The sequence below is a fragment of the Rattus norvegicus genome, chromosome 2 (assembly GCF_021556685.1).
Source record: "Rattus norvegicus strain SHRSP/BbbUtx chromosome 2, alternate assembly SHRSP_T2T, whole genome shotgun sequence".
Classification (NCBI taxonomy): domain Eukaryota; kingdom Metazoa; phylum Chordata; class Mammalia; order Rodentia; family Muridae; genus Rattus; species Rattus norvegicus.
The window spans coordinates 85,461,492-85,476,907 of NC_141535.1; the positions used below are offsets into that span (position 1 = coordinate 85,461,492).

Genomic DNA, 15,416 nt, shown 5'->3' on the forward strand with positions numbered 1-15,416 from the left:
ATGCAATGAATTACATCATATATTCTGTTTTTAGAAGGAAGCACAATATTCCCAGGAACAATTTTGTCTTAGTTACAGTTACCGTTGCTGCAGTGAAACATAATAACCAAAAATAATGTGAAGAAAGGGTTTATTTCACTCACATTTCCTTATCAAAACCAGTGAGGGCAGCAACTCAAGCAGAATGTGAACTAGAAGCAGGAGTTGATATAGAGGATGTGGGGGTGTGGCGCCTACTAGATTGTTCCCTTTGGCTTGCTCAGCCTGCTTTCTAATAGAACACAGGACTAACAGTCCAGGGATGGCACCACCCACAATGGGCTAGGTGCTCTCCAATTAATGATTATTTAAGAAAATACCTTACAGGCTTGCCTATAGCCTGATCTTATGGAGATTTTAATTGGGGTTCCTTCCTTTCAGATGACTTATGTGCCAAATTGACATAAAACTAGCCAGCATATACTCAGAGCCTATGATCTTAGCCCTGTCACTAATAGAGATGATGCTTCTTTGAAGAAGTTTGCAGAAGTACATGTTGTCTCTAAAATAAGTGTTAATCACCTTCAGGAAACAGACAGACCTAGCCTTTCCAATATGGCCTCTACCAAGTCCATAGAGTCATGGCTGCTACAGTACTACACCCAGGACACCAGTCAGCTCCCAACTCCACCTCACCTGTTACATAATGAATGAAACCCTCTATGAACAGAATTCTTTTCTGGAGACTGGTAGAGCTATGTGTTACCTGGCCTTCTCCTAGTTTCAGGCTCTTTAACACAATGTCTCAAATCCATCATAGCCTTGTCCCTGTGTATATCACCTTTGCTGTATGCCTGAGTAAAATGCCCAGAAGGTTAAGGAATGCTGAGCAGCTCACATACCATAGTAACCTTAGAGACAATGCAAGTCTGACACACCAAAAAATATCAATAGGCAGTTGTCAGATGATGAGGGAACAAAGCATTGAATAATTGATCTTCCTTCAACAGAGCACACCATTGATTTGTACCCTGTATTTCTCGGCAATGTGTGTGTGTGTGTGTGTGTGTGTGTGTGTGTGTGTGTGTGTGTGTGAATAATGTTAGCCTGGTACAGTCACTGATCCCTGGTTTTGTAGCATGATACAATGAAGTGACTGCATCAGTTGAAGATATACTAACTAGAATCATAACAGATAATGCCAACCACTGTACTGTGAACCTAGTATTGAGGGAGGCGTTAGTAGGAGCCTAGTAGGAAGGAGTTAGTCAAATTGACAAGCAAGAATGAGAAATCCTGTGTAGGAGAGACTCATTCCAAATATCGGATACATTGGTTTTGAGGGCATAAAAATCTTAGCATCTATTCCTGTAGATAAATAGAACTTTCTGAATCATTTGCATAACTGCCTTATAAGCATTGAGTAAGCATTTGTGGCTGAGATGGTAGGTGGATGGATGAATGATTAGACAGATGGATAGATGGATGTCTGTGTTATTCTTTGGCTGGGTGGGTGAATGAACGGATAGAGGGATGGATGAATGGATGGGTGGCTATATGGATATATTGATAGATAGGTGGATGGATGGTAAGGATTGATAAACATGTAGGTAAAGTTGAAATCAAGATCCCATTTCAATATCACATGATTTTCTGTTTGTAAATAACTAATTTTTGAGATGATGATAAATTATACCATATCACTCTTTCTCTATCCTCCCTTCAATGTCCCCTGTACTCCTTGCTCTCTTTTAAACTATGACACCTTTTCTTTAATTTTAATGAATATGTTCATAAATACTAAAATACAACCTGTTTGATCTATATAATATTGCTTTTACATATGTTTTCAGGGCTTGCCATTTGGTATTTGATAGTAAATTAGTGTACTCTTCTGGGGAAAACTATTTTTCCTGCTATCAGCATTTTTTATTAGTGTAAAGTAGTGGACCCATGAGCTTTCCTCTTTCCACATCGTAAATGATGATATTCTTGTTCAGGTTATATTTAGGTATCAGGTTGGTGAGGTTTTATGAACGTAGCTTCTGTACATCCTACATTACTAAGAGACACAGCCTCACACTTAGTTCCCTAATCCTTTTGCTCTTATAGCCCTTTTCCTACCCATTAACAATATTCTCTGAACCTTGAATGCAGTAGTTATGCTGTAGATATTATCTGTTATGACTGAGCTCCACCATTCTGTACTTTGATCCATTTTGGTTCTCTGTAATACTCTCTCTTCATTGCAAAGTGAAACTATCTATAACCACTTATCTTTGGCTGTAAGTATAAATATTGGGAATATAAATAGGAATTATGCTAACTATAAGAAAGGGACAGTTGTATGTTTTCCTCCTCCAATTTCCATGACTTCACTAGCCCTGAGTAGCTGGCTAGCTGCCAATGCCAGGCATGGTTTCCCTCCAGTTTGTGGGTCATCCTGAAGTCCAATTAGAGAGCTTTTGGATACTGCCGAGTATATGTATAACACTACTGCACGTGCAGAGTTATGGTATCATGATGTTAATTGTTGTGTTTTATAGATGAGTAGAATTATTGGGTTGCTTTTCTTCTTTGGAAATGTTAGTGGTACTTTCTGGATATCATAAAATCTATTTCTCAGGGATCTGCGTTTGAGATTAGATCTACCTCAGGACCTATGGGCCCTGTGTATCTTAAGAAGTAGAGACTTACCTTACAGGTCTGGAAAGCAACCAGATGCAACAACAATAGCCTATATTTTGTGAGTCTCTTGGATAACCCTGACTAACAACTCAAAAGAGGGCTTTTTAGTCTATGACTAATATATACCTCTTGTGGAGAGCATTGTCAGCCCAGATGGGAAATTTTTATTTATATTATATGCAGTAAATAGTATATATAGTAAAATATATATAGAATATTATATTTTAATATATAGTACATTATTTTATAATATATAAAGTATATAGTATATATACAATAAAGTATATATATAGTAGATATTTGTAAGGATATAGTTAATACTTATGATTTCTTATGAGTTTTCAGACATTTTACTGCTATATTACTCTCCTGAATTTACCTCCCTCTCTTCTCCATAATTAAAGGCCCCATTTTCCCAGCACTTTCAGATCACATGTACTCCGCTATTCCCTTCTCTAGTGCTCCCCATCATCACCACTCCACAATGGTCCCTTTCCACTCTCCTGGTCTCTGTAGTTACTCCAGACTATACTCACAGCTGACAGTTTGGAGCTAAAGACTTCAGACTAGAGAGAACCTTTGTGTTTCTAGGTCTGAGTTACACCACTCAATATCAGCTTTTCTAGTTCCTCCCATTTACCAGTAGCCAAGGTTTTCAATGATGTCTTTGCTCCTGCACCTGTGCTATTCCTCCGGGTCCTGTATGCTTGAATTTCTCCAGCCTCAGGATATTCTTCTTCAGACCACACAACTTTCCCAGCCAAACTGATGTTGAGATGCTGGGAAAGGTCACAGAGCTGTTCTTTCCCACAGCCCATGTGGAAAGATTCCTCCCTTGGGTGCTGGCAGGCAGCGTGGGTGTTATCACTAGATTTGAATCAGGGCTGTAAACTTAAGCCAAGGAGAATGTCAAAGGAATGCCATCTCCCTCTTTTCTCAACTCCAAACTTAATTTCTTATGTGCATTAGTAGCCTATGTGGATTCCTAGAAATGCTTGGGTGCGGTCTTGGTCCCTGAGGGTAAATGTTTCTTGTCCATATCAGGGACAAACATCATCTGTGGATAATTTTAATTCTATTTTTGCTGACTTGCTGTTGAGCCAAGATTATGTGTACATGGCCTGAATATCTTAAAATAACTCTGTCCTCATTTGCTTTAAAAGTCAAGATTCTTTTGTGGAATTGTCCATATCTTTCCACCAGGGACTAGGCAAATCCAAGGCTGAATGTGTGAAGAGAAACTTTTCTCCCATGTCCTATAAAATTCCTAAAGATGTGATAATGAGTAATTCAGCTATGAGCTGGAAAGAGTGCTGTACTCTGTAGGCTGAGCTATACAACCAAAGAAAGCCATATTTAAAGCAACTTTTACCTGATTTAGAACATTTTTCCATATAAATTTACATTTTAACCCTACTAGGTTTCTAGTGATCAATTACAAAATGCACTGTCATTTATTAATGTTCTCAGGTATTGCAAACAGATGAATGGGTAAGGACACATGCTATGCAAGCATGGGATTCAAGTTTGAACTCTTGAAATCCACGTAAATGTGCATGGCTGCATGTACCTGCAACCTCAGCATTGAGAGAAGGGATAGGCAGGTTTCCCAAGCTCCCTGGTCAGTTAGCCTAGTCAAAATGGTAATCTGAGAGAGAGATCCTATGTCAAGACAATAAGGCAGAGAGAGCATGAAAGCAGAAGGCACCCAGTTTCCTACTCTGGCCTTTGTGCACTACCCCATGATGGTCTACCTGGACTGGGGTGATGGCGGAGCAGCAGAGTGCTTATCTTGAATTCTGGAGGCTGTGGCTCTATCTGCAGCACTAACATAGGTAAATAAATAGTAAGTAAATAATAAAGTCAAGCACATACTAACGTAATTATTCTTTACCTTTGGAACCTGCTCCTGAATAATTTGTCCCAACATTGAGAAGCACGTGACTGTTTCTGTTCATCTGTTTTTTTCTGCTGGCATTTATTTGATGCAGCTGTAAAGACTCTAGACTGTAGACCTTGACTGGCAAAGCTAGAGACAACAGATGGTTCTTTGTTGCTATGTGTATTCAAATGAGAAGAAAGCAACTTCAGAGTCACCCATAAAACCCAGCACAGTAAGTGTAAGTTCTTTTGCTAAGATTTAATTCACAAGGTTCTATTTGTCATTTCTCTGTAAACAATAAGGCCCAGGGAAAAGGAACATGGAAAATCTGATGGAAGGGCACAGTGACTCACACTTGGGGCTCTGATAGGTGTGTTTTCTCTGGAGAACAATACAGAAACCTGTGGTATGTTGAGGACTGTGTTTTCTATCTGTAGCATCTTTATATCCTTGGACCGTCACACCAGGAGACAGGGAGTACAGGACTTCTACTCGGTGCTTCTTTGGAGGAGAAAAAGCCCTGCTGTTCCTCAGTGTAGAGCTGTGTAACCCAGGCTTCTGAATGCTGAAAAATCAGTACCACGGGCTCCTCATGAGCTGACAGGCTGTAAATGCTCCACTTTGTCCCTCTGACCACCCACAGTGGGACTGGTTCTTGCTTTATTTTGCTCTGCTTCATCACTGCTAACTGTACTCTGTTTTTGTCTTATCGTAGCAGTCCGGTATTTAACTAGAATTGCAACAGTGGTTTCTTTTAATCCTTATCCACTGAACTATTTAATATATAAATTTCATTTCAACCAGAATAGTTCTTTCTCCTTAATCATTTTCTTTCCTTGATAAGGTTCGAAGCTTCAGGGTGTTTCTCTAATCTTCCAATGAATTGGCCTTACTTAGGATATGTTAAGTGGTGCTTCAAGCCGTGGGCAGAATCCAACATGGACGGCAGGATATGTGACTTATAAGGAGGTCTGTTGCCTGAATTATTGATCCTTTGCTTTAGGACTCTGCAAGCCAGCTAGATAATAAAAACAGCAAAAGTGAGAACTAGCTAGGTGCTTCCTATTAATTATTATGGCACGTGGTTAATGGTTCCAGGGCTAGAAGCTTCAAATCACTTTGATGGTGCTTAGAAACTATACATTTAGAAATATTTTCTGAACAAATATGAGAACTAGAAGGTTTTAAATCTGTATCTAGTACCAACTAGGAAACCTCAAATGGCCCCATACGTGAATGGTTTTTGCAGTGTATACCACTGTCTTCTGTGTGCATATCCTATCTCTACAAGTGTCATATTGGTCTGGTGGGGATTTAAGTAAGTTCTATGTTTTTGTATCCTTTTCCAGTGGATGGTGTGTGGTCTTGCTGGTCATCCTGGTCTAAATGCTCAGCAACTTGTGGGGGTGGACACTACATGAGAACCCGTTCATGTACGAATCCAGCCCCAGCATACGGAGGGGACATCTGCCTGGGACTGCACACGGAAGAGGCCCTCTGTAACACACAGACCTGCCCAGGTACACAAAGCATTGCTTACTACAGGACTTTAGTGCAAACTCACGTTTCTTAATTTCGAAGGATGAAATTAAAGATTGCAAGTCACCGTAAATACTGGAAATAGAAGAATGGATGACAGGTCTATCTCGCATTGTCTCCCCCTAATGTGATTTAATAACACACTCTTGTACAGCAAAATCATCTTCCCACTGTACTCTGTTCAGTTTACAAATGGTAAAGCATATACAATTTTTGGGGGGGAACATCTAAACTACTGTCTTAATCAGGGTTTGTGTTCCTGCACAAACATCATGACCATGAAGCAAGTTAGGGATCAAAGGGTTTATTCAGCTTACACTTCCACACTGCTGTTCATCACCAAAGGAAGTCAGGACTGGAACTCACACAGGGCAAGAAGCAGGAGCTGATATAGAGGACATGAAGAGTGCTGCTTATTGGCTTACTTCCCCTGGCTTGCTCAGCTCTGTTTCTTATAGAACCCAGGACCACCAGCCCACAGATGACATCATCCACAGTGGACCCACCCCTTTTGATCACTAATTGAGATAATGCCTTACAGCTGGATCTCATAGAGGCATTTCCTCAAGGGAGGTTCCTTTCTTTGTAATAACTCCAGCTGTGTCGATTGGTTACACAAAACCAGCCAGTGTAACTACCTACCTAGGAAATGTTCCCCAACTAAACTTTTACCTTGCTAATTTGTACTGATAACTCAACTTGTTTTGCTGGATAAGAGAGAAGATTGTAGAAAATAAATGGAAAGCAAGCCAACAGATGTAGTTTGCCCACACTGGTGTGTATGACTTAGTGGGAGAATCACCGATGGCTCCCTGTTATTCAGCCTATCCCAGCCCAACACATGTTGAATGTTTAGAACAAGTCCAGAAATGTTCCAGGGGAGCACTGGCATTGTGAGAAGACACTTCACTGGGGGTCAGAGGTATACTCAGAGATAGTGCAGTTAAAGAAAATATAATGCATGAAATCCAGTCAGCTGTCAAAGAATCAAAACAAATAAAGCAATAGGAAATGGTGATAGAAGGGAGTGAGCCTCTTTATGACCAGGGTTGGGGAGCTCTGGGCCCTGTCATTGGCATAGAATGTATCAGACAGCCCATTACCCAAGACCTGGAACTCTGACATACAGAACCACTTGGGGTAAAAACGGAATACTTTCCTAGATTTAACAGTGAAACACTTCATTAATATGTATACACAGGTATACTTAAAGGGACTTCAAACCAAATTCTTATAATCATTCCAAAAAATACAGTCTTTTATGACTTTGAGAGAAAAAGTCATTCCATTTGTGTGAATCAATACTCAACTTGGGTTTCTATGCTTCCTCACTCAGAAGAAGTACATAATAAAATGTCTTTCTTATGTTGGTAAATATATTAGTGAATAAGTAATGTGGAGAGTTTATTCCTTAATTTAACATATGGGTCTTATTCCTATTTTTGAGTCCATCTGGATGGATTGAAAAGTGTCCCACCAAGTTCTCCACCTTAGAGCAGACATGTCCTGTCAATGCTTATCTTTTGGACTTGACCAAGAACATGGGGATTGACTTTATTCATGAAATAAAGTGAACTCTGCCTCAAGGCCAGCCAGCCTGGCTTTCACATAGTGACTTTGCAGAGTTGTTTTTATTGCAAAATAAAGATACTTTAACTTTCATTTAGAAACCATGGAATTCCCATTAGTGTGAGACACTGGGCAACATGGGTCCTGTGGGAAATGTCCAGGAAATAATCTGAGGACATCTTTGTAGAGGGCTTGCTCTGTAGGAAATGGTGGCTGCATTGGTGATTTCTGACTCCCAGAAGTCACATTTGTCCTGAGCATTAGTTTATTCACTATTAAAATAAAATCACTCACAGAATGGAAATGATATGGGATTTAGATTTAGAATATTTAATATATTGTATCTCATTTAAATTTATTAGTATTTTCCCCATCTTCATGTGGATTTATTTACTGAGTTGTTAGAAACTATGACCACAGCTTATTTATGCACAGAGCCATTAAATACAAAGTGTGAGAGTCTAAAGAGCAGTGTAACTTCACAGTGACTTCGTGTTGGTCAATATCATCAGGTAGCCCTGCCTCTCTCCTCTTCTGGTCTCTGCAGAGAACTGGTCAGAGTGGTCAGAGTGGTCTGTGTGTGATGCATCTGGTACCCAGGTCCGTACTCGGCAGTGCATCCTTCTGTTTCCTGTGGGCAGCCAGTGTTCTGGAAATACTACAGAGAGCCGGCCTTGTGTATTTGACTCTAATTTCATCCCAGGTAAGGGCTGAGATGTATATCAGTGTGAACAGAGTCATTCTAATATCCAGAGAGAAAATAACCCATTGGGTCAAGCTTTTATCTGCTCTCTGAGGCTGTCTTTGATGAATTAAGAATGATCCTGTCAACTGTTGTGGTTTCAAGGTGACTGGAATATAGATTTACAGGTAACTACCCTGGAATTTAACACAATGTCTTCTATAATTTTATTGATTCTAATACAGTCTGAGGATTTCACTACAAAATTTAAAAACTAATTGCTTATTTTAATATCACCTTAGATTCTTTACTACGAAACTATGATGTACTTATTGCAGAGAAAAGGGTTATTATCTTCATAAAACTCTCAATATATGGGGTTGGGGATTTAGCTCAGTGGTAGAGTGCTTGCCTAGCAAGCGCAAGGCCCTGGGTTCAGTCCCCAGCTCCGAAAAAAAAGAAAAGAAAAAAGAAAAAAAACCTCTCAATATACCAGGGAACACAGATGTCTGTCACTAGTATTGCCTTGAAAAAGAGGTTGGCAGTTCCTTCTTCCACAGACTTTTATTTTTTGAAAATCAACATTTAGTTATCATAGGGGACAATCACTTGTTGCACTGACCCGGTAGGAGTCTTGTTCTATGTATATAAACCTCTGAACACCAACTTTGTACATAACTAACCAACTCTGTGATAACTAGCCAAGATTTGAATTCAAAAATTATTGGTGCCTGCAAATGAAGCATGGATGTACATTTTTCCCCCAAATCCTTTGTGCATTGTGATTGGATTTTTGTTTTCCAGAAGTGTCTGTGGCAAGATCCAGCAGCGTAGAAGAGAAAAGGTGTGGAGGTAAGTTCTCCTGTTAACAGAGCTCTTGTTGGGACTCCGACATATGGCAACCCGTATCTTCCCAGAATGTTCTACTGATGGATGAGGATGGCAGGGCAAGGAAGTCCTTGATTATCCCCTCATATTGGTCATGATGTCTCAGACCCTGCACTAAATGCTTCTAGAAACAGACATGTCTTACCAGCACCTTACAAAACTTCCGCAGTCTATAGTTGTCTGTGGGAGAGACTTGGAGACAAGCTTTGGAAGTTAACATTTCTCAGTCCCAGAAGAGAGACTTAGGGCATGTGCTAGTGGTCACCAAGCACAGGCTCTAGTGCTATTTAGAATTTGCTTCTCTTGCCATGCTGTCATCAGGTGAAGCTAAAGGGGTCAGTCAATGAGCATATCACTGCAGCTGGCTGCGTGAAGAACAGTTTTCACAGAAAACTGGGAATTGTATAAAAGAGTTGTAAATACTGGTTGTAATCTGCACTGTATAGGTGGGACCATGGAATTCAATGTCCCAGTGAGCCATAAGTAAGGGATTCCTGGTAGCAGAATCCTGTAAGAATTTTAAGTTGAAAATAGATCATGGAAAATGGATCCCGATTGATCCCTGGGAAATATGCATGAAGCTTCCACAGTGGTCCTGTCAGCACCAGCATTTCGACCAGATGGTATGCTGATTTTCAGGGAATGCAGGTTATGACGGCAGACATGCACAATTTGTGTTCTATCTTCAGAGAAGTCAATACAGACCTGGGGCTCTCATAGGTGGCACTTCTGGCTTACTGCCAGGGTCTCTCATTTTTTTTTAGCCTTGGAAGAATAGCTGGGTCTGTGTAATTCCTTTAAGGCCTTGAGCAAGTCCAGCATCTAACCTGGCGAAATCTCAGAAAGAATAATTACTCTGCATTGTTAGGAAACTGACTGTTGTAACCTTTAAGCTACTGGCACTGATGTTCCAGCATCAGCAGGTAAAATGGATCTCGAACTATAGCTGATGGGTTTAACATAACCAATTGCCTAGCATGAGTGTTTGGGGAGGTTTAGAAAAGTGTTATAGATGTTTTATCTCCATTAGTGAAAAATCATTCAAATGTTGTGCAGAAGGCAATCCAAATGAACCAACTGGGTGGATGGTCTCCATACTAGCCTTATAGTCCAAAAACCAAGAAAAATGATGGGCTAATAACCAGGGTAAGTAGGGAAAGGGGTCTTCCACCAAGACTAATGACCGGAGTTCCATCCCAAAAACCTATATGGTGAAAGGAGAAAATTGACTCCAAAAAGTTATTCTTTGTCCATGATGCTCCCACATATGTGCAAGCACGCCAGTACATGCATGCACACATGCACACACACACATGTATGCAGTCATACACACACACACATTTGCACACTCACACACACAATACATAAGTAAATGTTAAAAAGACAATGCATATTTTTAGGGAAGAGCCACAGTGTGCAGAATCTTAGATTTAGTAGGCACCATTTTTCCTTCTGCAGATGATGTGCTCCTATTGAGATTCCTTTCCACTTAGCTATTCTTAGTTGCAGCAGACACGAAGACTGAATAATCTCATCATAAAGATGTCAGCTGGCCGCAGCTTCCCTGGGCACCTGCAGGAATAATTCATCTGACTAATGACGCACATCTGCATAAGGAGACCACTGTACATCTCCCATATGCAACCATGAAATATGAGTTATCAGGGCAGCAGAACATATTTTTATCAGTGTGGCCCTGACTCAGGGGAGTACTACCAGCTAAAATAGACAGAAATGAGAACTCATATGAGATCAGCCTTGCTTATCATACTATAGCTACAATCTTCAGTAGAAACAACACAATTCTTGCCGTTGCTGGTGGAAAGGGTGCAGAATTCTTTATGCCACAGTTGCATGCTGAGAGTTCTGCCCCACTACAGATTCTATGACAAAGCAGGAAATGCCCAAGGTTTGTAACTTTCCTCTATGATCTTACCATTGAATAGTCTTATAGAGCATTCTCAATACATTATCCAGCCACAGTGCTGTAGACTTGGTAGGAACTCCACTGTCTGTTTAGAATCTCGGTGCATCTAGAAATATGTGTTGATCATTGTTAATGGTGGACCCAATAAGGGAGGTCAATAAATCAGGGATCTGAGTTCTTAGAGCATGGTGTCAAGGAGCAGACAGAAGCATTGTACATAGGTAAACTCAGGGTCAGGGGGCATGTAAGAGATCTTAACTTCTACCGTGTATCATAGGTCAGGTCTGATGACATGCCTCAAATTTTAAGTCTCAGCTTCTGTCCTGGTCTTCTTGACCTGGCACTTGAGGTGGGGATAGGGATTGTGATAGAGCTCTAAAGCTCCAATATCTAGTGTCCATTGATGAATGTTAGCAAGTGATCTTTTCCCAGGTGTCAGAGCTGGCCTGGTGCTAGGGTGGAACTTCTGCTGAATGACAAGTGTCAGGAATGAGCACAGAACACAGGGAAGGTAGTTCTGCAGACTCCAAAGGAGGAAGCCAGTGGGAGTCGGTTATAAATACCACAGGTCCTAGGGTTGCTGACAGATCTATGTCTTCTCTAATGTTCTCAGGGACTTCCTCTATACTACGGGTGTCACTCCATGTCCACACTGATGCTTACTAGCTCCTCCACAGTCTCACTTGGTTCAGGGGTTGACAGATTGTGGGAAACCACCAAATGACTGCATTACATGACAATACTTGAGGGAGATGGCAGGGGTCCTATCAATGCTTCCTGAGCTGTGAAGACATGAGGTTAACAACCAGAAGGCAGTTAGTCCTCTAGGGCCAGTGCAGAGTCGGAGAAAGGGAACCACAGTCTGCTTCACATGACTCTTACTTAGCCCTGCTCTGAGCTTGAAAGGAAGGTTGGGAACTTCAACAGCAGTGTTTTCCCAACAAATATGGAGGTTTACAGATGGTTGTTTCCTAAGCCTTCCATAACTCTTGGTGTGTTGCCAGGATGCCAATCAAACCACTCCTGTTCTCTAGATATCATTGCAGCTCACTTTTTGAGTTTCTATTGCCAATAACTCAAGGAAAAAACTCAAAGAAAATAGGGGCCTATTAAAGAAACAATGGGTCCAAAGAGGATAATTCAAGTCCAGCTTAAAGATTATTTCTGATGCCTTTATTTCTTAGAGTAAGATATTTTTTATAAGCTCACCTAAATGCTAATTAGAAAAAGTGTTCCACATGTTAATATGCAAATGAGAGAGAGAGAGAAGCAGAGAGGAATAAAGCTATGCATAATCTCTAGAAAGAAACAGCCAAAACTAGCTACAGTAGCTGTTTGAGAAAGAAGAGGGAGCCGTGTGGTGGTAGCACATGCCTTTAATCCTAGCACTCAGGAGGCAGAGGCAGGTGGCCAGGACAGCCAGATCTGCACAGAGAAACTCTATTTTGAAAAACAGAGAGGGGGGAGTGGCAGACTTCTATTTTCTCATCTATTGACAAGATTTGTATTTACAAAAATACAATTGACAATATTAGAGTTCATATAAGTAGAAAAAATTTAATTTTTAAAATTAAATCAAACGCAAAGCAGGAAAAAGCCTGGCTTATAGGAGTGCAGCACTTCAGAGCCCCAAATGAATTCTCCCTTTGCAGACTGCAGTCATGCTGGATAGATAGATGCTCAGTATGTTAAAGTCCATAGACACACTTCCTGTAGAAAACCTGCAAGCCAATGGTCACCATGCTCTTGAAGACTCTCTGAGGTCTTCAGGAAAAAAAAGCAACTGCATTTCAATTGTAATACTAACAATGTTCAAGAGGTTTGACAAAATTATTTTAATCTATAATAGCATTAATTAGAACCAGGCTGTGTCACTTCAGAGAAGTTTTTCTAGACCCTGACATTTCCAAGAACTAAAGTACTTTGACATCTATACCTTGGGGTATGCAGTACCTCCTTTTGGCTTTCCTTTCCCTTGGGCACTTTGAGAATAAAGTACCATGTTCTTCTCAAGCATGATATGGCATTGGCCTTTTCCACAGAGTTCAACATGTTCCACATGATGGCTGTGGGACTTAGCAGTTCCATCCTCGGCTGCCTCCTTACACTGCTTGTCTACACCTACTGCCAGCGGTACCAGCAGCAGTCCCATGATGCAACTGTCATCCATCCTGTTTCTCCCGCCGCCCTCAACAGCAGCATAACTAACCACATCAACAAACTGGATAAATACGATTCTGTGGAGGCCATCAAGGTGAGTAATCTGCAGTAACAGCTGCAGCTAGGTAGGTCACAAAAGCAGATGACCCTGGGGCTACCATCCAGGCTCAGTAGTGGTGGGCCTGGTGATGGATACAGAGAGTTCAGGTACTCCAATCTTTGGGTGTTGGCTGCATGCTCTTTGGCAAGTGTAGACAGTTTGTAGTTTTTGGTATATCCCCTGTAGTAGTTGCAGGACGTCTGTGAGTATTGGCTGGATACTCTTGGGGGTGGAGGGAAGGTCTTTGGAATTTTGTTTTCTTATCTGCCTATTCCTATTGGAAATAAAAGTTTAAAAAAATGACATAAAATGCTGGTAGATAGCAAATCTTAGACAGTGTCTATCGCTGTTACATCTCTGCTTCTTGCCTTTGAAAAGAGGTCTTTCAACTAAGTGCTTCAGCCAAGGACTGAGCAGCAAGCGATATAAAGGCAAGTGATATAAAGGCCACATTATAGCACTCAGATGTCCGAGTGCCCTTCAGGAAATGAGCTGAGTTCCCTTCAACCTTTGTATGCTCCTATATAAAATGGATATAATAATGCATAACTCCATGTTATGAAGTTTCAATGATCTTACATGTGGGCCAGCATGGATATGAGAGGTCTTGGAACAACATGGGGACTTTTGTGTGCTGTACCCATCTTTGGTTATTTTCCATGGTCATGAAGGTAATTCTCCTAAGCCAAGACTGACTAATCTTCTGTATTCCTGTTGAGTTAGATGTTTCCCTTAACAATCTTAGCCAATGCTGGCATAACCTCTCCCTGAAATGACATTCTCTTTCATAAAAGTACATAGCACACCCTACACCAAGAGTCAGGGGGCATTGTGGAATAAGAGGCAGAAATTATTTCAGAGCAGAATTGGGAGAACTGTCTGATGGATGGATATGCTACAGCTATTACAATCATGGTCCCAGAGGACCTCTGCTTAACTATACAAGATCAAGAGCCACAGCCCAAGCACAGATAGGGCAGAGATGATCTCAAGATCCTACTTTATACTGAGGAGCTACTGCTAGTGGGTTGTTGCTCAGAGAGAGAGAATCACTCTTTACTGGGGATATGGTCCATAGTTGGTTTCTCATGCTCCTGTGAATAGCCCTATACTCATGAACATATGAGCAGTATTAACTGAACCTAGGAGGTTATTAAGCAAGCAATCAGACAAGCAAACATGAAGTTGGAAAGGAGAAATGTTGGGGTGATAAGAGACGAGTTGGACTAGGGAAAGGGGGTGCAAATATAGTTTAGTATGTAAAATTTTAAAAATTGTATAAAAATTTAAAATATAGTCTTTACAAAAGGATGATGGATTAAGGAGAAAGCGATCTACGGAGGACTCACCCACAGTCTATCAGACGTGAGTTCTTGCGTTGAGGGAAAACCTGAGCTACTGGCCTTTGAAACAGAACTGCAGAGCCGGTGCAGCTTGATGCCAGCACATCATCGACTCTGTAGTCTTTCTATTTCAGTCAGTAGGTAACTGAACTGACCTGTGTTCTCACCTCAGGTGTAGTCTCCCATTGTGAGATGGTATTAGCCATGATGGAAAGACCCCAAAGTGTGTGGGTGTCTGCCTAGTCCGCAATGAATCCTTCAATGGCTCTGTTTGACTAGTTAAAGTTCACCTCTGTTATCCTGTTTCATCTTTATCTTGTACTTCTCACTGTTTACCTTATCCCTGGAATAAGTTGGCTCTCTGGCTTTAATCTAAGTCACAGAGAGTGAGAACAGACACCCTTTAACAAGTACAGAGTAAAAAGAGACTAAGGTATCTGAGTCAATTCTTGGAAAAGCCCTATAAGGTCTTTGATAAATGATGATGGCACCTGGACCAGGAGACTAATTTCTTTAAGCATGTGGCTCCTGGTCTATACTCCAGTGGATGGCCTCACACTTGGGAGTCTATAGACAGCATAAATTGGAGCCACTGGATTATTTATTTTAAAAATTAAAAATAGAATATTGAGGTGATGGTTTGGGAGATAGGAAAGGGT

At 40.9% G+C, this 15,416-nt stretch overlaps 1 protein-coding gene across 2 annotated transcripts in view; it reads left to right on the plus strand.

The window, feature by feature from the left end:
• Positions 1–15,416, plus strand: part of Sema5a (semaphorin 5A) — a 437,483-nt gene that overhangs the window by 414,863 nt on the left and 7,204 nt on the right. For both annotated transcript variants that reach the window (NM_001107659.2, XM_087621852.1), the window contains 4 exon segments: positions 5,899–6,069; positions 8,205–8,360; positions 9,144–9,191; positions 13,197–13,408. In NM_001107659.2, the coding sequence (NP_001101129.1) occupies positions 5,899–6,069; positions 8,205–8,360; positions 9,144–9,191; positions 13,197–13,408 (587 nt within the window).